Source organism: Psittacula echo (genome assembly GCF_963264785.1).
Source record: "Psittacula echo genome assembly, chromosome: 17".
In the NCBI taxonomy this organism is placed as follows: Eukaryota; Metazoa; Chordata; class Aves; order Psittaciformes; family Psittacidae; genus Psittacula; species Psittacula echo.
In genome coordinates this window covers 7,768,585-7,795,151 of record NC_137753.1, presented here as the reverse complement: position 1 = coordinate 7,795,151, position 26,567 = coordinate 7,768,585, and the positions used below count along the sequence as shown (strand labels likewise).

General features: G+C 53.7%; 1 protein-coding gene across 3 annotated transcripts; it reads right to left on the bottom strand.

Moving 5' to 3' along the window:
- Window positions 1-272: 272 nt before the first annotated feature.
- PLEKHM2 (pleckstrin homology and RUN domain containing M2) lies at window positions 273-26,567 on the bottom strand. 3 transcript variants are annotated; one of them, XM_080631211.1, is made up of 20 exons: window positions 26,311-26,564; window positions 15,215-15,321; window positions 14,972-15,081; window positions 14,113-14,212; window positions 13,500-13,587; window positions 12,840-13,026; window positions 10,751-10,810; window positions 8,034-8,268; window positions 5,968-6,729; window positions 5,636-5,705; window positions 5,465-5,555; window positions 5,090-5,154; window positions 4,273-4,361; window positions 3,548-3,680; window positions 3,271-3,461; window positions 2,915-2,980; window positions 2,335-2,494; window positions 1,933-2,112; window positions 1,732-1,848; window positions 273-1,379 (listed from the first exon to the last, which is right to left on the bottom strand). In XM_080631211.1, the coding sequence occupies exons 1-20, from the start codon at window positions 26,368-26,370 to the stop codon at window positions 1,242-1,244; spliced, it is 3,009 nt and encodes a 1,002-aa protein (XP_080487337.1). In that variant the 5' UTR covers window positions 26,371-26,564; the 3' UTR covers window positions 273-1,241. The 3 variants fall into 3 exon arrangements, with proteins under 3 accessions (XP_080487337.1, XP_080487339.1, XP_080487338.1); XM_080631213.1 differs by lacking the exon at window positions 2,915-2,980 and having other exon boundaries at window positions 26,311-26,567; XM_080631212.1 differs by lacking the exon at window positions 10,751-10,810 and having other exon boundaries at window positions 26,311-26,565.

Sequence of the window (26,567 nt, the reverse complement as noted above, 5' to 3'; positions counted from 1 at the left end):
CATCCTCAAAATCCTCCCAACCCTCCCCACCTTGGCTCCCAAAAGGCAAGGGAGGATTTATGGGATGCTGGGGGCTGGCCCTGTGGCTGTTAATTTCCGTGTCTAGACTGGGACTACCTCCTGGATCCCAGATCAGGATGGATAATTTAGGGTTAACGCCACAAGGTTCACCATCCTCATCTCTCTATCCTAAAACCATTGCTTCTCCCTGCCCCAAAGCGAAGCTGAGGACGGGAGGAGGAGGAAGAGCAGCCCTCGGTGCTGGGATCTGACTGAGTATTTATTTGGGGAGGGGGGAAGGAAGCGGATGTATGTACATACACATTCAGTCACGTACGTTTCCTCCCCAAAAAGGCCCCATGAACATATATTACAGAAGGTCTCTGAATCATTATTATCATTTAAAAGCTGGGGTTGTGCCCCAAGGGCTCGCTGTAGGGGACAAGCAGAGACGGGTCTGGGTCCTCACTGGCCTCGGGTGCAGTGAGTTGAGATGGGGATGTGGTTGGTGACAGCCTTGTGACAACGTCCCTTAGAACACCTGAAGAACACGGGACTCACTCTCTTCTCTCCCCCAGCACATGGGGCCAGCATCCAAACCTCAAACCGGCTTCTGAGATCGTCTAAAACCATGCTGGGAGGATTTAAGGCTGATTTTTGGCCCTGCTCCTTCTTCCTTTAGCCTCAAACCTCATGGACAGGCTGGGGAGTGGTTTGGTGATGTCTGGAAGCCCAGCACGGGGTGATCCAGGAGGTGAAGCGGTGCTGCACTCGGTGATTGCATTAGCCAGGAGAAAACATGCACGGCAGCGATGTGTGTTCCTTTCTCCGCCTCCATGCCCCATCCCTGTTCTAAAATGAACAAGTCCTCTGCTCCCTGCTGCGATGGGGGATGCTCGTCCCCAGCCTATCCCTCTCCCACACTATTGGGGGGATATCATTCCATGAAAGGCAAATGATTTTGCCCTGCGGTCACTGGATGTCTGCACGGCTGGACAGGGAAAGCGGCCAGGCTCAGCCTTGCCTCCTGCATGGAGAAGCATCCAGTTGCTCCCCAAAACGTGCTGGACGTCCCCAGCATGGTGGGGACGGGGTGCAGTGTCCATGCCTGCAGGCACGATCCTGGTGGGGAGCGAGCGATGGCAGGAGGGTTTGGGGAGCCGGCTGGCTGTGGGGCAGCTGGATACAGACCCTGCTCTCCCAAAATGGGCCCCCGGCATCCGTCCTCCCCCCGGGCAGGGTTAGCACCAGGGGTCCCGCTCCGCTCGCCCACGGCAGAGGCTGTCACTGCGCTGCCACGCGCTGTCGATGAGGCTCTGAGCATCCTCGCATTTCTTCTTGATGGCAGCATCCAGAATGGCTTTGTGCAGGAGGTCAACCTGAAACACCCGTGTGGGGCAGTCAGGAGGGGAATAGACCCCAGCCCTTGGTGTCAAACCACCCCAAAACCAGATGCTAAAGTCGCTGTGTCATAAATACAGGTGACAGAAGGGGACGGGGCTGAACCAGGTTATTCCCCTCACTGGCTCTGGATGCTCATAGCCCGTCTTGCCACAGGATTTGGGCTCCGAATCCCATATCCCATGGTTCTATGGACACTCTCTGCCTCTCCTGCCCTTTGTGGGGAAGCTGGATTCACCCCACATGGAAAATTCCACCCCACCTTCCTCAGAGGGTCCTGTTGGCCCTTCCTCACCAGAGGAAGAGTGTGCCGCAGCCTCACCCACTCACCTGGTAGATGTTCCTCCAAGCAGCGTTCAGTGCCGAGAGAAACCTCTCCAGTTCTGTAGTGCAACTAAAATAGAGGACCCAGGGGGGCAGGAACTGCTTGCTGTCCTGAGCAAACTCCTGAACACCAAGATAAAAGCCGGGTGTTACCACTGGGGTCCTCGCCCAGCCCTGGGAGAGCCATTCCCACAGCACCACGCTCACCAGGATACAGTACTCCTTGCCCGCCTCCGTGGAGACAGCGGTGATGTCCGTGAGCTCCATGGTGCCCAGCGAGCGGAAGAAGCTTGTCTGGCAGTCCTCATGGCATGTGAAAGCCTTCTCATCTGTCAGCACGAGGCAGCATGGGACACACGGCGTGGGGGCAACACCCTGGGGGATCACCTGCATGGGGTGGGAAAAGGGGGGTTTAAATCTGGTATGAAGGAGATGTGTCTCCATAGGGTACTTCATGGGGAAAACCCTTCTGAGTAGAGAGAAAACTGCCTCCTCCATCCCTGCCAGATACCCCTGGGCAGCTCCACATTGGCAGAGCTGTGCCCCAGAGCGGCTCTGGGCGATGGAGGGTGTTGATGCACCCACACTTGGGGCCTGTCCCCGGCTCACCCCTTTGGAGACAGCCTGGCAGAAGTACTGCATCCAGTCGGCCATGTCCTCCTCGTTGTCGGCGCTCAGCTCCAGGGAGGGCCGGTCCGTCAGGATCACCTGGAAGGAGTGGGGCCGGTCGGTGGTGTTGGAGCGCCGGCATCCCCCGCACTGCTCACCGCTGGGAGAGAGGGGGAGGATGGAGATCAGTGCCGGGGCGGCCTCAAAGCAGCCTCCGCCTGCCCTCCCGGTGCTGTGCAGCGCCTGTTCCCCACAGCAGAGATCCCCTGAGGTTGCTCCAAGGACAGCCCTGCTCTCTGCACGTTGTGTAGAGCTGGAGTTGAGAGCAGTGGAGGGTTCCATCAGCCCTTCAGAGGCCAGTTCCCCATCAAAGGGTGTGCAAAGCGCAGGAGGAAATGAGCCCATCTCCAACTGCTTGTGCCGGAGCCTGAGCAAACAGGCATCTGCACCCAGCCACAAGCAAGCAGGGAGTGCTGCAGCACGGTCTGGCTTGTGATGTGCCCCGAAACACCTCTCTGAACACCCCAAGGAGCTCCTGATCCCCACTGGGTCTGGGTGCCACATCCTGCCAGCTGCTTACCCCATGTTGATGGAGAGCAGAGGGGTGACATCTGTGCGGTCCGGGTACTGGTACAAGATCCCATTGCTGCCAGTTGGGAAGATGAAAGAGATGGGAACTGGAGTCAGCTCAGCTCTGGCAACTGCACACCCTCTGCCTCCGGTCCCACTGCCACTCCTGCCCTGCCCTCCACCCATGCAGCCCCATGGGGTTGCATTCCTGCTGCTGGGCAGCCACAACTGGTGGTTTCATCCTCCCAGCTGACAAGATGAGTCCTCGCCATCACCCAAACAGCTCCTGGGCAGCAAACTGGTCCCAGCACCTTCTTCAATGAGCCCTGGCTGACCCCAGTCCTGACCCACAGCCCTGGCACCAACCTGAGCACCACGAAGCAGGTCTTCCACTGCTCCTTGCCCAGGTAGGAGGTCCCGGCCTTGTAGTGTAGGATGCCATCCTTGGTGACTGCGTTTTCAGTGGAGGTGTAGCTGTTGCTGGCAGGTCCCAGCGCCTCGTCCATGGGGTCTTCCCAGTGGACAAGGCCATAGAAACGCACAACCACATTGCAGGCCTGCAGGAATCAGGAGGAAAAGTCAATGGGAGGGAATCTCCCATGGGAATCTCCCGTGTAGCGATGGCTGCAAGGTCCAAACTCACCTCGCACTTGGACTCCTGGGCCACAAACTTTGCAAGTGCCAGTTTCTCCATGGTGGCATCTGTGAGGATACTGGGGTACGGTGGCTCCCGGCACCCTTTGATCATGGCTGACTTCAAGGAGAGCAGGAAGAATCTGAGAGGGAGAGAGAGAGAGATCTCTGATGAGGCTGGGGCAGAGAGGCTTCATCTCCCTCACACGCTCTGATGCCACAGGCACTTCCCTTCAATGTGAGCCTCTGGTTTTCCAGACCAAAGGATCCCAAAATCAACCTACGGACCAAGGGTGCAAAGTCTGAACTCCAGGAAGGGGATGGGTGAGGGTGGGAGATGGACACTCATCCCAACACAGATCCAGGCCCTAAAGAGATCACCTCCCTGAGCTGGCAACATGCAGACAGACCTGGGGACATGCCTTGAAACTCAAGACCTTGTCCCTACTCATCCAGAGGGACACAAAGAACACACAGTCTGCATGGCCCAGAGCCCCGAGGCTGTCAGCCTGAGGGACAGACTGACTGCTGTGTACATCCAAGTGAAGACACTTCAGGCTTATCCATGCTCAAGGCATTCCCAGTTGCCTGCAGGGTTTAGCTGGTGGCATCAAACCAAACCCCAAACCCCCACTGATGGCAGGACTTTGTTGTTGAAGGGCTGTCACCAGTCTCCTGCATGCCCCAAGTCACCCAGGAGCAAGCACCACAGTTCACCGCCCGCTCCCTGCTTACTCGGTGAGAGCCACGTCCGCGGTGTCAAGCAGGAACTGCTTCCTCCGGTTGGTGCACACCAGAGTCACCGTCTGCTGATCCAGCCCAACCTGTGCCACATAGGACGGGTTCAGGAAGCCAGGAGGGAGATGAGCAGCAACAAAGCAGGGCTGAACCTGCCTTCTGGCCCCATGGGAGAAGGGCAGCAGTTGCTCTGCTGCCCATGTGAAGATACAAGCGAGCTGGGCACCCGCAGAGGTGGGATTTAGAACCATTGAATGGTTTGGGTTGGAAGGGACCTTAAAGCTCTTCCAGCTCCAACCCCTGCCACGGGCAGGGACCCCTTCCACTGGAGCAGCTTGCTCCAAGCCCCTGTGTCCAACCTGGCCTTGAGCACTGCCAGGGATGGGGCAGCCACAGCTTCTCTGGGCACCCTGGGCCAGCGCCTCAGCACCCTCACAGGGAAGAGCTTCTGCCTTATCTCCAACCTGAACTTCCCCTGTTTCAGTTTGAACCCATCACCCCTTGTCCTGTCACTACAGTCCCTGATGAAGAGTCCCTCTCCAGCATCCTTGTAGCCCCCTTCAGACACTGGAAGCTGCTCTGAGGTCTCCATGCAGCTTCTCTTTTCCAGGCTGAACAGCCCCAATGTTCTCAGCCTTGAGGAAGGATCACTTCCAACTCTCCCAATCTCAAAGACTCATTGGTCAAAACACTCCCCATGGACAGAGCACCCACAAAAACACCCCACTGTGATGCTCCTGACACCCCCACAGCCACAGAGGTGAGGACTGACCCCAACCCACCTCTTGCTCCTTTCCCTGGGGGCTGCACTCACCGAAATGTAGTCCAGCTCATTGTAGGAAACAGCCTCCTCCACCATGTACGGCTTCTCCGCAGCCCCTGGCACAGACACAAAGAGCCACATGAAGTGGGGCAGAGGAGCCCAGTGCTGCCTGGATCCGGGCTGCTGCTCAGCAGCAGTGATGGACCCGCAAACCAAGCTGTGCCCCAGGCAGCACGGAGCTGTGGGCCACGTGTCCCAGGGCTGCCCGGGGGACAAGTCAACCTGAGCTCCCTACTGTGCCACTGCTCCTGGGGACACAAAGGAGCTGGCAGAGGCTGGCAGGGAAGGTACTGAGCTATGGTACCCTCATTTATGGGCAAGCCTCCCTCCCTGCAGCCGAGCAGAGGCTGTCAGGATGGGATATACCTTTCCGGATCAGGTACACGTAGCAATCCGTCAGCAGGACGTAGATCAGCTGCAGGTTCCCCTCCATGTGCCCAGTGCTCATCCGGATCATCTGTGTGGAGGGAAAAGAGCTCTCAGTGGATGCAGGCACAGAGCTGGTCCCTTGGGGGAGATCACTGGTGGCCACCTTACCCTGAACAACTGTTCCTCATTCTCCCGAAAGACATGGATCATCAGCAGGAGGAGATGGTTGTTATCCACTCTGAGAAGAGAGACAGGAGAGGATGGACATAGTCATGGGGCTGGATGAGTCCAGGAAGGACAATCCCCTTCCTTACTGATCTTGTCCTTGATTTGGGAACCTTCTGCCCCCCAGAACCTTTCCCTCCTGACCCCTTGTGCCTCCTCTTCATCCTGGAAAAGGATGGGCTTTGCCCCCCAAACCGAAGACAAAGGGAAAAGTGACAGCTTGAGCTCAAGATTGGTTGGAAGATGCTCTCCCTGCTGAGCAAATCCAGCCTCACCTGAACTCAGAGGGATGGGTCAGCTCTGAGGGGCTGCCCTGTCCTTCCTCCACGCCAGAGTCCTCAGCGCTGCTTGGGGAAGGGCTGGGCTGCTCCTTCTTGGGCTCACAGAGAGCCTGGGGCTCGATGGTGTCTGTTTGGCCAGTCTGGGGTTCATCACTCGCCCCTCCAGACTCCTCTACTGCCCCAACTGTTTCTCCTTCTCTGCTTTCTTCTTCAGGAGCCTCAGGGCTACCAGAAACATGTGGCGGTTGGCCAGGCCCTGGAGCGTCATGGTGGCCACCACCTGGTGCAGCAGCGTTTGGACTCTCGATGGTAAAGCGGTAGAAGTCCATGGGGGCTGAAATCCCCTCACTAAAGTCGCCAGAGGACGATCCATCGGGGGTCTCCCCTGGCGTGCCAGTCCGAAAGGACTGCCCGGGGGGCTCGAGGGGCACGGTCCAGGCACCGCCGGGGTCCAGCTGCCCGTTGAGCCTGTCCATCACCTTGCTCAGCGGCTGCCCCACGCTCTCCATGGATGTGTCCTTCATCTCGGGGATGTGCAGCGCCAGCTGGCCGAGGGCAGAGTGCTCAGCACCCTCCTCCTGCCCGCCGGGGCTGGGCTCAGTGCCGGGGCCGTCACCTCTCGGAGGGTCCTCTCTGTCGCTCAGCCCGTTGACGCCGCTGTCGCCGCTGGCCTCGGGCGCTGCGGGCGCTGGGGTGTTCACGGGCTCCTCGTGCTTTGCTTTCTTCTTCTTGCCCGTTTTCTTCTTCTTGGCCAACCTGCGTGGTGAGAGACAAGGAGAGATGTTCCTCCTCTGCGCCTGCTTAGGCTTTTGTGGTCTAGAGAGGGATCCCTTCCATAGAACCTTAGGATCAACCAGGTTGGAAAAGACCTTTAAGAACATCAAGTCCAACTGTTCCCCCACCACTAACCCATGGCACTGAGGCCTCATCTCCACAGTGTGTGAACACTTGCAGGGACGGTGACTCCAGCCGTGCGCTGGGCAGCCTGTTCCAATGCCTGAGCACCCTCCTGTGGGGAAGGAATTGTTCCTCAGCTCCAGTCTAAAGGTCTTTCCCAGCAACCTTCCTTTGCAACTTTCCCTATTGCAGAGAACACTGTAGCCACACAGAGCTCCGTGTCCATGCCAGCCACAAAAGAAGTGGGCTATGGACACCGTTTCCTACCCATCCAAAAAGAACAGAGGCTCCAGCTGCCAGATGCAGCATCTTGGCCTTCCTTTGACTGTGAAGGGGATCACAAATGGACGTGGAACTAAATTGAGGTGGGAGAAATCCCTGTCTGAGAGCAAGATGCTGGGAAGGGAGGTTTCAAGAGGACATGGGAATGCCATTTCCCTGCCTGCCAGAAGAGGGAGATGCAGGCTGGAGGGAATGGCACTCTGGGATTCCAACTGTGGAAGTGTTCGGGCCTCCCATGGCCACCAAAGTGCTGCCAGGCCACTCTTGGTTGGGGAGTGCAGTGCTTCCCTTCTGGTGTGCCTGCGCCATAACCCAGCTCCTCTCAGGAAGAACAGGGTGTGAGAACAAAGCACAGGCCTGCTGGGCTGGTTCTGGGGTGCCCCCGTCCTGGGCTGTAAGCAGACAGAGCCTTGAGCTCTGTCTGGGTTAAAGGCTCCAAGGGTCCCCTGGGGACCTCCTCTGGAAGAGTCAAACACAGGATGCAGGAGGCATCTCCCTCGACAGGTTTAGCCACAACTCATTGACAAACAAGAGGAAGGACAGGAGAGAAGATCTGAGACCTGGAGTTGCTGCAAACCTGCCACCAGCTGGAGAAAACCACAACTAAAAGCTCCCGCCTTCCTCTGAGCTCTCTGATAGTGTCAGGCAAAGGTGTTTCTGTTGAGCCAGCCTGTAGCTCTACAGACCCCAGGGACCAGCTCTGTTGACACCTACAGGGCATCAGTTGGTGTTTAGAGGTATAAAACCACCTTCTCAGGATTGTATAAAGGCTACCCCACAGATGCGGTCTCCATTGGGCTAGAACGGGTGGCACATCATCAACCTGTGGTGACAGATGACACTCAGAGCCACGTTTCCAGGCCAGGCAGCTCTGTCCCTACCTGATGACCTCCAGCTCCGTGCAGCTCTCAGACTGGTCCGTCCCTTCAGGGGTGGCTTCTGCCTTCTCCCGGGAAGCCGTGTGCACCGGTGTGGTCTCAGTGGAGGATGTCACATCCGATTTCTCCTCATTGAAGGGGTTGTGGCGCTGCGTTGGGCTCTTCATGGAGCCTTTGCTGCCGTTCGCCTCCGAGGCAGTGGAGCGCGGGCAGCTCAGCGTGTCTGTGAGGTCTCCATCTGCAAAGACAAGAAGGGAAGAGCTGGATTAACGTCAGCTCAGGCACCAGATCAAGTCACATCAAGCAAAGCGGGGGCTTGGGGCATTACATGGTCACCACAGTGCTGGCAGTGACACCATCCCAGGCACCCGCAAGAGCACTGTCACACCCGCTTAGTTCAGAGATTGCTGCAGGCAGCAGGCTGCTTGTGAGGAGGGACAGAGGCCAGCGTGCCACCAGCATCACTCTGTGCCTTGCACCCACTGCAATTTAGACAACACAGACATTAAGCTGGGATTTAGACATTTAGCTGGAAATAACAGCTTGGTCCCCGGGAGCCAGCAGCTGGATTAAGAAGTAGCATCCTTGAGAAGGAACTGGAGGGGTCTTGGGGCCATGGTGCTCCTTAGGAAGATGCCAGTGAGCCAACGAAGCTGCTGCCCCACACTGCTGCTTCTCCTCTGCAATGGGGTCTTAGGAAGATGCTCACTGAGTAGAAGGGCAGGAATGGAGCCAACCCATAGAGCAGTGATCCTTACGGAGCCGGCTGCTTGCATGAGACATACACAGGGAGCTGGAAGTGTGCTGGAGGGCAAGACACAGCATTCACAGGGTCTGAGGACAGCAGGCTGCACAAACAGGTCATAGCACAACCAGCTTCACCCGTGTTAGTCTTCAGAGGGAAAAGGAGCAGTGGAGAAGGGCTACAGGAGTCATGCTCAGAGTTATCCATCCACAAAGTCATGGTTAAGGGAAGGTTATCCATGCCCTTCTCTTCCCCAGCACCCTTCATATCCAAAGCCAGGTAGAAACCTCTTGCTAGGCAGGGAGACCCTGTCTGAAGGAAACCACAGCCCTACAGACTGGTTCGGGGCACAGGGTTTGAGTAAGAAAATGAAACCTCTTCTAAACATCTGATGAAGGCACTTGTGTGATGGCTGATTTCAAAACACTGCTTTGCTCCTGCTGAAATGCCTGCCCCAAGCATTGGGGGTGTGAAACTCCATCAGGGGATGTAAATCCCATGGTAAAGGGGAAATAAACCATTCAAAAGCTATTTCAGCCCCAGGCTTCAAGCCTGCGTCACCAGAATGAATGTCACTTGCTGGTTCTGTTGAGACAAAACAATCTTTGACCAAAATACAGAATTCTACCCCAAAATACAGAATTTTACCCCAAAATGTGTTGACAACAGGGATCTGCCCCAATTTTCTTAACCTTCTTAACCTAATCCTTCTAGCTCTGTGTACAAAGAGCAAGGAACGCATCAGGACACTAAACTGGCAGAGGTTATAATGGAAGCTTTGCTATAGCCAAGGTTTGCTCGGCTCGCCCATGCCAGAGCTGTGGTGGCTCCCACTGGCACCACCTTGCAACCAGGACCTGCACAGGGAAGCTCACACAAAAGCCAGAGGGATCTGCCCCCAGCATCCATTGGCTTCTCCCAGCCTGCAACCAACACTCACAGTTAAGCTGTTTGCTGGGTGTTGGGTTTGGGAACGTGGTTTGTACCCTCTACATGGACACTCAAGCTTCAGGGACGCATTAAACCATCGCCATGTGGTAAGAAAAAGGATGAGAAGGAGCGTGTTAGAGCCCAAGAGCAATCCACATGGAATTCAGGCAGACTTTCCCCAAATAATGAGGTGGTACCAGCCAAGGCAATTTGGACCCAAGGCTCCATCCGACTTTCAGCTGCAAAGGACAGAGCATGGGTGTATTTCCTCCAGGGGTAAAGCAGAGAAATCTCCTACTCCTGTGATATGTAAAGGATATGCACAGGGAGTGCATGTGGAGGAAGGAGAACAAGTTCCTCTAAAATGGGCACATGCTCTTGTGCATAAAGGCCAGACATAGCTGACAAATTGGGTTTAAAAGTGGTAAAATAAAAAGAAGCATAGAGACCCAAACTGAGCAGAGCCACGTGCTGGATGTTGTGGCTTCAAAAGCTGTTTTGACACAGCACAGCAGGGTGCAAGGGAAACAAAACCTCCCAAACCAATCCCTGCAAAAGGCCCCCAGTTAAAGAAAGCAGAATTAATTCAGCTGCTTTCCAGGGCTTTCAGGAAATCAATGATTGGATCAGCTTTTCCATCAGCACCCTGCATGCTTTATCCCAAAGAGGAGATCTACAGGAAGGTCAGCTGGCATGTCACACTCATTTTGGGCACTGATTTTGAAGCTCTTCTTTTGTAACCTGGTCTAGAAGACACAGAGGCATCATCAGAGGCAGGAAAACATCCCTCTGCTCCCGGATACACACCAGATGAGCGTGCCTGCATGCACCAGGAGCCGGGGAAAGCTTTGCACGTGGCCTCACAAATGAGACACACAACCTCCCACCTTGGGGGACCTTTTCTGCTCCTTTCTGCCTCTACTGAATTCCATCAAGATGCGGTGGTTGCTTGTTAAAGAACTGAACTGGGAAGCATGCAGCAAGCTTCAGGTGGCAGCAATGCAGAGAGAAAACCAAAAGGTTGTAACAGATGAGTATGTCCCACCTTCCCAGTCTCTGCTGGGCATGGTCTGCATTGCTGGAAAGACATCTCCAAAATCATAATCTACAAAAATGAGGGATAAAACTCAAGATTAGAAAATGCAAGTAGTGGGGAGGGAGAAGGGACAGGGGAGAGTGTGAGGGGGATCTGGGGAGGGAGATGGGAAAGGAGAGAAACAAAACAATTTTCCACTGGTATCTGAAACTCATGAGAAAATAGTTAGGGAACATGGATGCAAATGGAAACCAGCTGCACCACTGGTTGTTCCTGTGGGATGTCTGTGTTATGGGAGCTACCAGCGAGGGATGAAGGAAAGCTAAAACAGAAACATGGTCATGTCATGGCTGGGATCCCTTCTGGGAAGCAATTTAGTCAATCTGTGCCTCAGTTTTCCCTCCTCACACCTACCTCCCATAGATACTGTGATGTTTGACTCATTAATGTTTGCAAAGTGTGATTAAAGGGAAAAACTTGTCCACTGATCCTAAAACCCCCAACTCCACCTACACTCACAGGGTAGGGAGATGCTCCTGTTGAAATGATGAGCAGTGAAACAGTTACTGAAGTTCAGTTCCTCTGAGCAGGAGGAACAGTGGCACTGCCTGGGCTCAGGCACCCCCTCTGTCCTGGTCCTTCCACAGAGGATTTCTGTATCACCACTGAACCCTTCTATGCACAGGGAAACTGAGACACAGATCACAACCGCTGCCCGGGCACAAGGGCTTGTGATGATGCCAAATCCAAAATCTAGCTCCAAAATCTCTTGGATCTCTACTCTAAACCCCTCTTCTCATGAGCATTAAGCTTCCATCCACCACAGGGGCTAGAGAGTGTGGCCTAACCCAAGTGACACCTCTTGCCCAGTCAATAGGAACAGGCAGGAGACTTGCTTGCACCAAGACATGTTCTGCTGAGGGAGAAACAGGAGTACAAGCCCAGGGCATGCTGCAAGAACTAAAACTGCTGCTTATGTCAAACCCTTGGGGACAGAGAAGCTTCTTCCTGAGACTTTCATTGCAAGGCTTCTCATGTTTTCTCCATCTGGGATGCTGGAGGTTTGGCATGGGAAGTCCTGGGAAGCAAAGCCTTCCACACTTACAGCACAAGTGCAGATGTCATGGGTGAGTCCAAACCAGCGCTGTCCTTCAAAGTCCTTTGCTAAAGGATGCTAACACCCATCCCAGGCTGTTCCTTCCCAGCATCTTTAATGTCTGCTGTTTCTATCGTACGCATAAAAGGCAACTGGGGGACTCTTGTCTCACAGGGAACCCATTCGTATGTGGACTCAGTCCTGAATTCACTGCACCCTGTTCACAGCACTCATCACCCCATCTATTCCTTCCAGAATCCCTTGGTCTTGCTTTGTCCAGACTGACATCAAAAAGGGAACCGGGCTAATGTATTTTGGAGCTGCCCCTTCATGTGAACATGCTTCATGCAGGGCAAGAGCTCCCTGCTCCAGCCTGAGCCTGGTTAAGGGCATAGGCACAAAGTACATCTCTTCTTTGCATCAGGAACAACATCCAGCCCCCTCCAATAGGGATGAGGGGATGAGCAGGACAACTTATCATGCTGCTCAAGTTAAGATGCATAAAGAGGGAAAACCAGCACCTCTGAGCCCACTGGCTGCCTTTTCCTCAGACTGCAGACATGGAGACAAGTCCCTGGAAGCTATTCCCCACCACCTCCATCATATGTGGGTCTCTGGACTGCAAAACAAGTAGTTAAAAAAGGTCCTCTGCAGCCCTGTGGGCCTGCTCTGAACTGGAAGGCACATTCAGATATGGGCTTGGCTTTCCATGGGCAAATTTTCCACGGGCAAATTTCTCCAGTTCTTGCTAAAACAGCTGCAGGATGGAGAGGTGGCCTGAGGTGACAAGCAGGGAAAGTCCTTCTCTCCCAGTCTGAGGCAAAGGTGCTGTCCACAGTCTAAGTCCCAGCACCTCCCAAGGCAAGGCAGGAGACACTCACAGCCTAACTTCTGGATCTCTTGCTTTGGTCTTTTCTAGCCCATCATTTACTGCCTCATCCAGTCTGACAGCTCAGCCAAAGGGGATGTGAGAGCACATCCCATCTCCACACAACCACTGACCTTCACTGGATGGAGCAATGGCACTGTCATCCCATTCCAGGTTGGTGGAGGTGACCGAGTTGAAGGAGTTGAGGGACAAGCTGTCCGAGCCATGCACGGAGCTGGGCAGACGGTCCTCAAAGTCTAGCAGGTACTGAGGCTTGTAGTAATCTGGCATGTACGGGGCTAGATCCAGGTAAGGAGCATCCTGCAGAGAAGAGAGCACGGGGTGAGTCAGGCTCTGAGTCACCACACAGTTATTAGCAGTTGAAATGATGGGACTGTCCTTGAACGTCCTCTGAGTGCCTGTTTCTGCCTTTCAGAGGAAACCCAGTGGCTCCACTGCGACTCCAAGGGTTTGCCGGTGGCTTTGTGCTCACCTGGAGGGACTCCAGCATTTTGTGCCACACTTGCAGAGCTCAGCTCCTCTACCCCCACCACGCTGCCCTGCAGCTGCCTTGTTCCTCTCCTGAACTGTGCAGAGCAATAGGGATAAATCCCACTGCTGGATCTCCAAAGACCCCAGCCTAAAGCCTTTCCTAAAAGTGGCACCTTCACGTTCTCAGCTGTAGGCCAACAAGATGGTACAACCTGGAGCAAGCAGTGGGACCTGTCACACCCAGGCCTCCCCCTGCCCCCATACCTGCTCCCAGAGCAGAGAGAAGCAGGTAAAACACTCACCAGATCCAAGTCAAAGCGGATGAACTCCAGCCCAGACACCAGTGTTAAGAACAAGGTCAGATGATCATGACTGCAAACCAGGGCGTTCCTGCAGCATGGATTGAACAAAAGACCTTTAGAGATGTGAGAAAGAGAAGAAACAGCTACAAATGCCCTTCTGTTTTCTTGGTGGTGTGTCTCTGAGCTGCCCTATAAACTGCCCTGGAGCTGTGACCCTGTGTCTGCCTCCTAAGAGCGGTGTCAAAGCTTAGGGGCAGATGTGTGCAGCTCGGAGCAGTCACACATTCACTGTGTGCTGTCCCCAACCAGGCTACAGGCAGATTTCCAGGTGTCTACCAGAGCTGGGTCCCAAGAGCTCAGCAGCTCTTTGGAAAACATGGAAGAATATAAGCAGTACATCTGCAACATGCAGGAAAAGCAGTCACTAGGAGAGACGCTTGTAGGCTCTCTTATAGGACAGAGTGCTCGCAACTGGGACCTTTAAATTAATCATGCAAAACCCACAAAGGAAAAATCAGACCCTGATCAACTGCTTGTTCCCCACTGACATATTAGGGCTGGCTTCTGAGAAGGGATGCCCACCAATGCCCAGACAAGGAGCTGGGATACTCACTTGACATAGTACTTGTGCAGCAGGCTTAGGTTTTCCTGGAACAGCCTCAAATAGCTCTCCAAAGAGTTCTCATTGAGGGCTAAGTACAGCCATGCCCGGCCTGAAAACAAAGCAGCAGAGAGATTCATTTGTGGAGAAATACCTGAGAAGTGAAGCAAGGCCAGAAATAACCACAAATCAGTTAAAACATGTCAGATCATCCATTCACATTCGTATCATTCCAGGGAAGCAACTGACCACTGGGAGAATCTGGGTGAAAAATGCCAGTGGGAAGTGAAGGGGCAGATTTGTGATTTGGAGTGGGAATGGGAATAAGAGCCTGTGTGGTAGCTGGTTGAGAAGCAGACACACAACTGTGTGTCTCTAGCAAGATGGGAGCCCTGCGGGCATCTCCAGGGATCAGGAGACAGGAGAGATGGAGGAAGAATCACTCTGAATCAGCACAGGAGCAGTCTGAGACATTACACACATTCTGGTGCAGAGAGGTGATGGGGGAGTCTGTGCTCAGCTCCGCTCTCACCAGTACAGGCTTGGGAGACGAAGGGTGTTGGGATAATCAGGCAGAGAGGAGGTCTCTGGGCACCGTCCTGTGTCAAAAGCAGCCTCGATGGTCCCAAACATCCACTACAGACAACTTGCAGCAGGGGAGAAGCAGCATCAGGCACCTGATCCTGAGGCACGGTGCATACGGTTAAGGCAGGACTCCCACCTCCTTGGCCCTGAGCTGCCTCCTGCTGCCTCCCTCACTCTGCTGCAGCCCCAGCCCTCGACCACATCAGCACAATCTGCCTGGGCCTCCTGTCAGATGTGCCCAGACCTATTTGCCCTCAGAGCCAGGGCAGTGTCTGTGAGCACTTACTGCGCCCCAGGTTGGTGGCCACATGCTGAAGCACCTCTATCTGTTTGATGGCTTCTCGGCGGGTGAAGTGAACGACCAGCACCCAGTAGCCTGAAGAAAGATCTTGCAGGCTGGAAGAAGAAAGAAACCCAGAGGAAGGTTAAGGAAGGGCTTTGTTACCTCTGCCCCAATGACTGCCCAAATGGCTTCCCCATACTGAGGCTACACACTGGGTGAAAAGCACCCCAGCAGCTCCGCAGTTACCCATAGAGCAGAGCATGGTCCAGATGTTCACAGAGACGCTGCAGGACCTTGTCATGGTTCCTGATGGCCGGTGTCTCATCTTCACAGGCAGCAAAGTAGCTCTGCAGCTGCAAAAGGAAGAGATGAGATGGCTGAAACACCCTTCTACAGCCCACTGAGGAGGCAGATGGAGATGCCAACACACTCACAAGCGGCATTAACTAGCTTTCTTTAATCCCTCAGCTAGCTAAACTTTGATGCAGGTTACTTACAGGGTGTAGCAATTGGGTTTAAGAGTACCCTAAAGGCAGTAACTCATAGGGAGAACCTCACCCATAAAGACTCATCCACATTTCAGAGACAGGCCAGCAGCATGGCTGTGGCTGCACAACCAACTTCCCTGTGTGCTGAGCAGGTTCAGAACCTGCTGTGCTGCACAACCTGCCCCTTTACAGCCAACGCTTCAGTGGGGTTTCGGTGATTCTTCTGCAGTGGTGCAGCCAGCACAAAGCAGTTCAGAACAGAAATAACTCAGAGCTCTGAGCTCTGTTTTTGGCCCTGCATGGACAAGTCCCCTCCTCAGTCTCAGGGTCTTGCTATGGGAAAAACCTGGTTGGGGAGAGACGTTGCTTCCAGGTAAAAAAGATGCTCCAAGTCCAGCAGCTAAATCTGTGTGAATTCTCAGCATCCTGAGAAGAGACAGAGGTTTTCTTGCTGAAGGTGGCCTGAGGGAGCATCACGATGCTGGGTACTGATGCCAGGCAGCTGAGAGCTGCCCCGGACTTTCAAACACAGGCTGATAGGAATTGCCTGGCCACACAGCACGGGGACTCAGAGGGTGCAGAAGGCACTGGATACAGACAGAGCCATGTGCTGCTGCAAAAGCAGAAAAAAGCTGCTGCTAGAAATCCTAGAAATCCCCTTACCCCCAAATCCTATATCCCTTCCCAGCTGACCCACCGGCCTCCTCCTGCCCCTACAGCTTACAGATCTATTTAGGTCCCCGTCTCACACATACTTGGCATTCAGGCAGGGAGATTACTCACAAGGGATGTAATCTCAGCTCTATACACCACCTTTATTTGTCTGGCTGGTGACAGCTGAAACACAACAACACATCAGCCACAAGTACAGTGTTTTAGTGACCTGATGCATCTTTGCCAAACCTCACCAGTTTCATGGTAGATTGAAAAAACAACAACTTGTGCTGGTCGAGTCCGATCTGTCCCCAAAAAACTGCTTTCTCCTCTTCAATTATTACTGGAGGCAGAGAAGCTGCTTCAGAAACACCATCCAGTCTTCATGTAAAAGTTATCCAGGGGACAGAGAACACCTCATGGCCCCTGGAAAACTGTTCCCAACAACACTCTTGAAAACAGGAATAGATCTAACTCCAACACCCTCCCTGCTTGAAGGGTGAATTGCTCTGGAGCTCTTAGGTAAGATGGGAGAGCCAGGCGTGTTCCTGCATGGAGCTGGTCCCAGCCCTTACGTGGGAAAGAACTGCTGAGCCCGAAGAATCATGGCCAAATTCCCACATCCCATCGCACAGTGCACATGAACCTGCCCCGTCCCAACTAATCCAGAAGGTAAATCCCCTGTGGAAGGAAACAGGCAGCAGTGTTTTAGTTGCAGAGCCACTGGGTGCGCTGGTGATGCACAGACATTCTCACAACATCCAGGTGAGACCCGAAGCATTGCAGCTCAGCAGCTCTTACCCCTTCCTGGGAGGGAACTGTCCCAGAGGATGTACACTATCAACAGGCAGCCCAGACACAAGCAGGGAAGAGAATGCCCTAAAATCCCACTATTCAAGATCCATTTCAGGAGCTACCTGCAGCTGTAGCAAGGACAGCAGAGGAAGAAACAAAGTCATATTTCAGAGCTGTATCCCTCAAGTGATGGATAGATTAAACTCCAGGGGATGCTCTCCCTGGAGCTCACTAAAATATCCCACTTTTGGGGAAACTGAGGCAGGAAGCAAAGCCCCTGCCATACAGGCAGGATTTGAAGCAGCAATTCCTGGCTTGTCCCAACCAGGCCGTTGCCTCTGCAGATAGCTTGGGCACCCTCATCCTGTCCTGGGTGCTTCTCCAGGCTCTGTGCTGGTTTGAGGACAGCAAGGAGGAAACAAAACTAAACCAGGCCCTCCACTAGCTTACACTAAACCCAAGCAGGCCCTCAGCACACAGCTTGGCGAAGGCATCCTCGAGGAACTTGGAGCCTGTCTGTACCACCGACTACAGGAACTCCCCGTGACAGAGACACTTCGAGCCCGAGCAGCAAAAGAGATGAGCAAATAGAAACATTTCCTCTTTTTCCTTTCCTTCCTTCCCCCAAAATAACTTACATCTTTGTTACAGTCCTTCTGCCAGCCAGTTCACAGCTCCCAACCCTCTTAATTGCTACACAGACCGACCTGCTCCCTTCATCAGAGGATGCAGCCCATTAGCAAGCCCTGACTGTCTCATCTCAACATCTCCAAACACTGAGATGCAACCAGGAATTCCTAAAAACCAGATTTCTCTTCCCTTGAAAAGCCCAATCTCCCCCATGAAGGGATCTAGGGTTTGAAGGGCTCACTCTGTGTTATATTAAGGCTTGCTGTCACTTTTAGCTGCTCTGCCAGAAGCACGCAGCCTCCTGCTCCACACAAACCAGCTACCCCTGCACTGCACCCTCTTCCTGGGGAGGCTGTTGGAAAACCCAGCCCCATAGCGATGTCCACAGCAAACCTACCCCAAAAGACTCAAGTCTGTCCCTCTGCAACGTCAGGAGGCAAAGGACGAGCTGGTGTGACTGGTTTGCTCAATCACGGGGTCACACCAGCCCTGTGCATATGGGACCCTGCAAGGGGAGCCACACACAGCAGTTTCAGATCTGGATCTGGACACTCTAAGTCATGGCATTTTAGGAGTTGTCAGTCACAGGGATGTGCACTACGGGCTCGTCCTATCCATAGGAACTAAGTTGTGCTGCCACATTCCTATACGGTGCTGTGTCAAGAGACAGTGCTGTTTCCAGCATCCAATCATCCAACAGCTTACAGCCCAGCAAAGGATGTGCACAGCTTGCAATAGCCCCAGAATGAGTTTGGCCAGACAAATCCCTGCCAAGCCACCACGTGTCCAGGGAGGAAACAAGACAGAAGAAGCCTCAGGGTCTCCTGGGTTGAGTCATCCCTACAGCGAGGGTGGGGAGAGGCTGAGAATTGCCAAAGTTGATGGGGAGGCATTTTTGGCTTGGGAAGAAGGATGAAGAGGAAAGGTGAAGTGAAACAGCTGTCCCACTTGGGGAACAAAATCCACTTGCACCATTTCTCAGAACAGGCCTGGAGCTGGCCTGCTCCAGATCCACCTAGCTGGAAATTTGTAGGAACTATGACCACGAGCATCTTGGTGGATCCTGACTGTGCAGCAAAGGCAGGAGCCATGTGGCAGTACCCTGACAAAAAGGCATTTCCATGCGGCATCTAAATCACTATAAACCACAAATGAACAATTTGAAACCAACCTCTCCCCAGTTACAGCAGATGGACCTGTTTGGGAGGTGGTGACCAAACCTTATGAAGCATCCACAAAGCAGCTCCCTGCTATGCCTGGGCAGTGAGCCAGGCTGGAACCAGGGAGAATCAGGATGGAAGCAAGGAACCAGGTTAAAAACATGACCCAAACGTGACACTGGTCACCACTGGGTTGTCCAGAGAGATGCTTTTTCCCTCCTCTCCTCTGTGCTCCAAATCCAGAGGGAAGGGTTGAAGGCTGGCTCAGACATGGACTCATGTGGGGCATTGGTGAATGCCTTGAGCCCTGTCCCGGGGCTATTTATAGACATTCCTGTGGCCAAAATAAGCACTTGTTGGCGTGCAGGAGGCATCTGACACCCAGAGCACGCTGCAGCCATCTGGGTCCCTGCACTGTGGGACAAACCTGCCTGGGTGACCTGGTTACGAAAGCCCAAACACTCAAGGCAGGTGAATTAAACACTCCTGAGAGGGAAGCAGAGCAGAGGGTGCTTGTCCAAAGGGAACAGAGCTGGTTTGCAGGGGGGGAGCACCAGGCTTGTGCTCCTTCCATCCCACCTCACTCCCATTGAGGAGAAGGTGGCTTTAATTGCTGTTTATCCATCACGAGCTGACTTGACTTTGTGCAATGACCACCACACCCTGTGCTGGCACGCACCAGAAAGGATCATTCCTTGCACAACTTTAGAACCTCTTAATTGTACCGGTTCTCAGCGTGTGAAGCTCGCCAGGCCCATTCACAGAGCTCCTGTGTTGCAAGGGATGCCAACAAACACGCTGTGAAGTCCATTCCCCAAATCCAGTCATTCTCATGGTGCTCCTTTGAAATCATTCCAGAGTTTCTAAAACCTTATCGAAATACAGAGCCTCCTTACCCTGATCACGGCTGGCCACAACCCAACCGAATCTCCATCTCCACTCCATAAATCCGGCCTGCAGATGTTTCACCAGCAGTTTTCTGACACCAACTTCTTCTCCCTTGTTCTGCTTGTCCCTGACAGGACAGACATGGCAAAATAAAAGTAACCCCCCACCCCCTGCATTCCTTCATGTCCCCAAGCACTGTGCTTGCTGCATGGGGAAGGCAAGGGGTGCTTTGAAACCCACAGCACATGGGCTGCTGTAGGAATGCAAAACAAAAGCAGTAACCACAGTGCAGCAAGTGGGCAGCCAAAACCTAACAGAAGCCTTTTCTCTGCCTCAGCTCTTGTTCTCTCACCATCTTCCCCAGCAGCTGAAAGACACCTTCTCCAAGCTACCAGGTAGGGGTTTTCTTTGAGGGCAGTATTTCCTAAGCCATCCAGGCAGGCAGCTGGAGATGCGAACAAGACCCAAACCCCAAAGCCTGCTCCCAGGACCTGATTCTTCCACCAACTGGACAAGGATGGTGGCATGTTACCTACCACACTGCACACATAGAACTCTCTGCAAGGGCAAGCCCATATGGTTTCCTCTGAAGGCAGCCTGCAAAGCTAACAAAGTGATTAAAAACCTGCTGATTAAGAACCAGCTCTGGGCCCTCAGTCTGGGGCTGCACCCTCAGGAGCAAGCCTGGATCTCCAGGGAGCACCAAAAAAGGTGGTGGGTTATTGAACTTGTCCCAGGCAAGCGACGGCAGCTCAACCCCAAGGGAAGTGGCAATGGGAAGGGATAGGACAGACACATATATGAGAGAAAGCACCCTCATACCTGCTCAGGGGAGTACAACCATACAATGGCAAGTGCACAAAGAGGAGGCCGAACTACTCTGCCTGGAAACCTTCTGGTCTTCCCTAAAAGCAGGCTGAATTTTGAGGCAGGGATGTTATCCTCTCTTGCACACTCATAGAACACAAACCCTAAAGCTTCAGCTCCAGCAGCATATTTTGGAGCTTGCATACATGATCTGACTCAACATTTCTTACAACAAGCTTCCAAACCAGAGCAGGTCTCAGTGCCCAGTGTCCATCCCGGATTCAGGACATCTGGATCTTGTGGCTTTCCCAATGAAATACATCATCACACTCAGTGTCAGCATGTTGAAGGCACCAAAAGTGATGCTGTAGCAGTCTGGAGAGAAACAGAGTGTGCTCGTAATATGCACAGACAGGAGCCTGAAACAGGTGAAGCTGAAACCCACAGCAAAGATGCTTCGTGCCTGGAGACAGAGCTCTGAAGCGTTTGCAATCCAGCACCAGGAAGGCTGTCACCTCATGGGACATGTACACTCTTCAGTTCCCACAGCCCCAAGGTCTTTCCAGGGCTTTCCTTCATTACTTCTAAGCAGCAAACCCTGCACCAGGCTGGACCCATGCATGGCTCAGCAAAGGACAGGATCTTTTCCAGTGGTGACGCTTCCAAGTCACAGGGAGCATCCTGCTCCTCTTGTTTGTGCCCTGCAAGTCCTTGTAAAGGTGCTGCTCTCCAGAGAGCTGCTGTTTACTTACACCCTGGGCATTTGCTGCTATAAATCTCTGCAGTTATTTCAGTTACTCCTCTTGGACCAGGTTATCAGCAGTGGGGAAAGCTGAAATCACTCAACAGCAGTTGTGCAATCAGAGGCAGAGAGGCTCAGAGGCATTGCTTCAGCTCCTTGTATAAACCCCCTGCCAAAATTCAGCCTCCTAAACCAGCTGCTCTCCAGTGAAAGGCTTCGTGTTAGTGGTAAAACAAGTGGGATGTTTTCTCCCCAAAAGGCTATCATAGCCTTGTCCACCAACAGAAACAGAGCTCATTTTGAGAAGTGCCTCCCCTGGGTATGAGACAAACATCACTTTAGGTACCTGCAGAATCTAATCCCCTTGCAAGTGTGGGTGATGAACCTCGTATCATCACCAGACCTGTCCCAGGATGAGGCAACAGGAATTTCCAAAGAGAGAAACTTTGAAATCCTTAAGCAACTCAGGGAATACACAGCTGTGCTCTCAGCAGAACCACAGCAAATGGCTTCATTCCCTCATCAGATAGTGGCAAAGCTCCTGGAGAACCATCAAAATACACAGTGTAGGAGCTGCAAGCGTTCATAGGCTTCTTAATGCGCCTGAGAGATCCTTGTGTCTTCATGGCTGACTTCTGAGCTGTGTGAGGTTGCTGCTGGCTTCAGGCAGCTTGCAAACCTGGTACATGTGGTGAAGGGGCATGGCAGGACTTCTGAAGTTAATCCCTGCTATGTGCTCCCCTCAGCAACAACGGATGTGGCCTGGAGCAAACACGAGCGAGGGGAAACACCCTGGCAGAGATAAACCCCCTGTGGTCTGAGAGCCAGCGAGGTGCCCCTCAGCAGGAAGCAGGAGACAAGTCACTGCTTGGCTATTTTCACATCTCCAGAATTGCTACCTCTGTGTCATGGCACCCAGCCAGAGGTGAGCACATTCCCTATGAGATTTGAGGAGGGATGCCCCATTCCAGCGCTACCTGCTCCTCTCCAGGACATGGGGGCACTAAACCATCCCCAAATCTATCCTCCCTCACCATGGAGGAGAAGCAGAGATGTTGCACAGGTGTTGCTCAGGGAGCAGGGCAGACTGCAAAGGCATTTCAATGGCACAAATCTGAGCCGGAGACAGGCAAAGAAGGCACAGCATTAATTCACTGGGAGGGAAGTGGAAACCTTCCCAAAGTCATGCACAAACGGAGCAGAGCCAGGGCTTTTGGCAAGAACTGCAACATCAGCAAAAACCATAGCTCCACCTGATTGGCATGCACCAGGGATCAGCTGCTCTGGGGTTCATGGGAATGTGTCTCCTTCAAAGCCAGTAGGAACGCCTGAAAAACAGAGAAGAGCCCCAAAATCCTGGATTCTGATCTCTTCTGATCTTATATTGAGCTCCTGAGTTGCCAACAATAAGCATTGTTTGAGGACTTCGTATTTTCCCTACCTAATCACAGGCAGGACAGCAGTAAACCTCTCTAGAATACAAAACATTTACACTGCCAGCTTTAGCATGGACCAGGTCATTGTGATAGGTTCTAGCTATCAGGAGATGGTTGGCCAGGGATGGGTATGAAGCTGTTGGCATTTCTCACATGCTTATCAAGGTAAAATTTCAGGTGGGAGGCACCAGGAGGCAGCTCTCACCCAACTGCTGCCACGCACAGTAGCATCTCCTAGAAGAAAACAAGCACTTGAATGAACAAGGGAGAGGATGCACAGAACGGGGTGAATCCACACTGAGTCATAACATGTCCATCTCCAGCCTTCTGCCTCAATAAAGCCCTAATCCTTTAAAAACCTTAAGGGTTAGGCACCAATTTGCACAGTAACTTGTGGTGGAGCACAGCCCAGGGCAGGAAGCAGCGTGAGGGAGCACTGGATGGGAAAGGGGAACAGAAGCAGTCACAAGGCAAAAGGAATGAGCCCTCAGCACCACTGTCCATGCGTGCAGAAAGCAAAACCCTCTGAATTGACTTACATCTGCCAGAGAGGACAAGCTCTGGATGGGAAATCAACACCATGCTCACAATGTCCTTGGATGCATGTTGGAATTGATGCAGGGACCCCCCTCACCAGTGCTAATGCTTCCTGACCTCTCCTGAAACCAAAAGCAGAAGCCTCTGACAGGTCTCCAGGTGGAGGGGCAGATTTTGTCCAAATTGGATGTTTTGCCTCTCTCTTCGCAGAGTCCTGATCTCAGACCTCTGCTCTCGCACCTCTACAGTCAACAGCGCCATTAGCACTGATCTCTGAGGTACAGGTGAAGTACAGGAATGGTCCAGGTCTTGGGTACCACACAGAGACCCCCTCAGGTTTGTAACTTCCCTCTCCAAGCAGATTTGTGACCCAACCTTTTCTAGCTGGGTTCCATCCCTCAGCTATTTCTAGGAAAATAAGAGAGAAACAGTCCTGGTTACTGAGGCTCGAGGGGTTCACTTGGAATGAAAGCACTTTTGCTGCTGTTGATGCATACAGAACTCACCCAGTGCTTGTGCTCTGAGTCCACTCCTGAATTCAGAAGCACCCTGTGGAAACTGAAGCTGCACTCAGGTAAAGTCACAGCCGCAGGGCTCTGTGGCACAGACCCTGCTGCTCACTGCCTTCCCTGTCTGAGGCAGAGGGAAGCTGACACGTGTCTGGATGGCTTTCCCTGGGCCACTCACTCGAGGCATTTTTAATGTGGCTGCTACTCAAAGCCTGGCACCATAACCGGGAACCTCAGCCTTCAGTGGGGGTTTGTCCCAGTTTAACCAGTCTCGAGGTGGGGTTAGTCCTGGCTGACTTCTAAAGTAACATCTAACTTGGAGCCCACAGGCTGAGAGTCCACAAACTCCTCTGAGTCTGAAACTGAGGAGAGAAAACCCTATTATCATCCAGCCAAAAAGTGGTGTGGAGAGGTGTGACCATCACCACAAACACATCCAAACCCTCCGCTCCACCACTCCAACCTGTAACAGTGGTGAAAGTAAGGAGTGAGCAACCTACACAGTGAGGAAGCTTCTGAAATGAGAGCAGAGATACTCTTGAAACCTCTTCCATGCCCCATGGTGCAATCCCAGCCACAAGGAGTTACTCAAGAGGGACCCAGAGGAAGGGAGAGGAGGATGAACGAGAACAGGATTTCCCAGCACGTGTGTGTACCTGCTCCGCTCACCTACTGCCTTACTGCTCCCAGTGACATGGAGTGAACAGAGAAATACCAGGGTCTTGGGGGCTGAGCTCAGAGGCAAGTGCTGCAAAAAATCAGTGGCTCCAGAGCTGAAGGGGGGCAGTGTCCCTGAGGAAGATCTGCATCCTAGGGGTAAAACCAGGGATGTGCCAGCACTGGACTTTCACCATGTGCTTGAGTTCCACTGGGATGGGGTAAGGAAGTCCATCAGCATGAAGTTTCACAGAGGTTCCTGCATTTCCCTGAGTTTCCTTGCTCTGAAGAAGAAAGCCAAAGAGGCAGGACTGGAAAACCCCCCGATCCCTCTTCACCACTGGACCAAAGCAGGAGCTGCAGGGATCGAGGCAGAGGAGTGCTGGCAGAGCTGTAGCTGTGGAGTCCTGTTCAAGTACAGTGATCATCAAAATAAACAACACGCTGGTTTTATAGCATTTCCAACAGGGATCCTCCAAGGATTTTCTGAATGTAAGGAAGTGATGTGCAACGAATCCTATATGCTACTAGTATGTTTTATACAGAAGGGGAAACTGAGGCAGTAGCTCTGCAGAGCACTGTAACAGAGCTCGGAGCAGGCTGAACGTTCACTGATTTCCAGGTAGATGAAAGAGCATCCTGAGTTTTCAGAGGACAGAAAGGTGAGAGACCAGGAGGCAGAGTCACCCATGGAAGAAAAGAAGGCAGCTGGCAGAGGTTTGCACATTGCACATCCATCCTGCATCCCAGAGGCAATGTCAGGCCATCCCTTTCATAACGGTGCTGGGAATTCACTGGTGATGGTCTTCATAAAGGCAAATTCTCATGGATGAAACCCGTGTCAGGACACACTGCAGACCACAGGTAAACTCCTTTTCCATAAGGCAGCAGAAACCCAACAACCACACAAATGTCAGCAAGTCCAGAGAAACTTCCCTGATCCAAAAACTTGGGATGAAAACAAACAAGACCCCCCCTTTACCTCCCCCAACAGAGCTTGAATCCCTTCTCCAGGAATGCTGGAGCTCACACGTGGATCAGGCAGGACACGTGCTCCAACTCAGACCTTCCAGCGTGCCCCTACAACCACTCAAAGAGACTCCAGTGCCCTGGTCCCCTCCGTGCATGCAGACACTTCCCACCAAAGGGATGGGCTCTACCAAACGCTCTCACCAGCAGCAGATGCAGAGGGGCAAGGAGGAATGAGGGGCAAGCAGCAGGACAGGGTATGATGGAGTACGACAGCACACATCTTCAGAGCCCTTGTTTTGAGGGCGCAGCCCAACCCATGGGTATGAACCACACGTCCCCTGTGTCCATGGGGAAAAGATTCCAGGTCCTGCCCTCCAAGGCACATCCCTGGCTGGAGGGAGCACCTCTTGGAAGGGGCTTTCAGGCTGGACTCATCCAGATCTCCCCTCAGTGAAAAGGAAAAGGGAACCCAGCGGCACCCCCACAGCCCTGTCCACAGGAGACAGAAACCCACAGACAAGGGGGAACCCCAGGGGGAACCCCAGGATATCCCAACAGCAGCTCCCAGGGGTGACCCCGGCAGTGACCCTCTGGCAGGGTGCGCCGGGGGTGAGCCCGCACTCCCAGGGGTGCCTCTGGGGTGCCCCATGGCACCAGCACTGAGGATGCCTCCATCCCTAAAGGTTTCCCTAGCCTTTGGCAGGGGTGTCCATGACCCCACGCTCCTGTCCCAAAGCATCCCCCAGTGTCCTAGGGTGTCCCCAGGCCCCTATCTCTGCGATCTGCGGGTGGGCCCCAAGGCACTGACCTTCAGCCCCACGTATCTGGGTGTCCCCAGGCTGTCCCCAGCCCCACATCTCCGGCAGCGGCAGAACCCAGGGATCCCCCAGGGCGGAGGAGTCCCCAGGGGTGTCCCCAACCCCACAACGCCATCAGAGGGGCGGCCAAGGGGTGTCTCCAACCCCGCGGCCATAGCAAAGGGGGGGCCTCAGCCCCACGGCCCCACTCGGAGCCGGGGGAAGGTGCCTCCATGGCCTCGCAGCCGCACGCCGGGCCCCGCCGCTCACCTTCTTGACGGAGAGGGAGATGTTCTCCAGGATGCGGTCCTTCACCTCAGCCGGCTCCATGGCGCTGCCGCCCGCCCTCCGCCTCGCCCGCCCGGCGGAGGCCAAGTGCCGCCCTCCGCGCCGGGCCCTCTCGCCGCCCCGCCGCCGCCGTGCCCCGCCGGCCGGCTCCGTGCTGCCGGTTGGCCCGGCCCGGCCCCGGCCCGGCTGCGGGGTAGGGGCCGTGGCCGCCGCTCAACGCGCCATGGCCGCGCCGGGGC

What these genes read in the sequence shown, in the direction of transcription:
- PLEKHM2 (XM_080631211.1), bottom strand. Translation starts at nt 26,370, where the DNA reads ATGGAGCCGGCTGAGGTGAAGGACCGCATCCTGGAGAACATCTCCCTC. An exon ending in ATGAGCTGGACTACATTTCG is followed by an intron (nt 4,362 to 5,089) that starts GTGAGTGCAGCC and finishes TATGTGGCACAG; the next exon opens with GTTGGGCTGGATCAGCAGAC. An exon ending in CTTGGAGGAACATCTACCAG is followed by an intron (nt 1,380 to 1,731) that starts GTGAGTGGGTGA and finishes CGGGTGTTTCAG; the next exon opens with GTTGACCTCCTGCACAAAGC.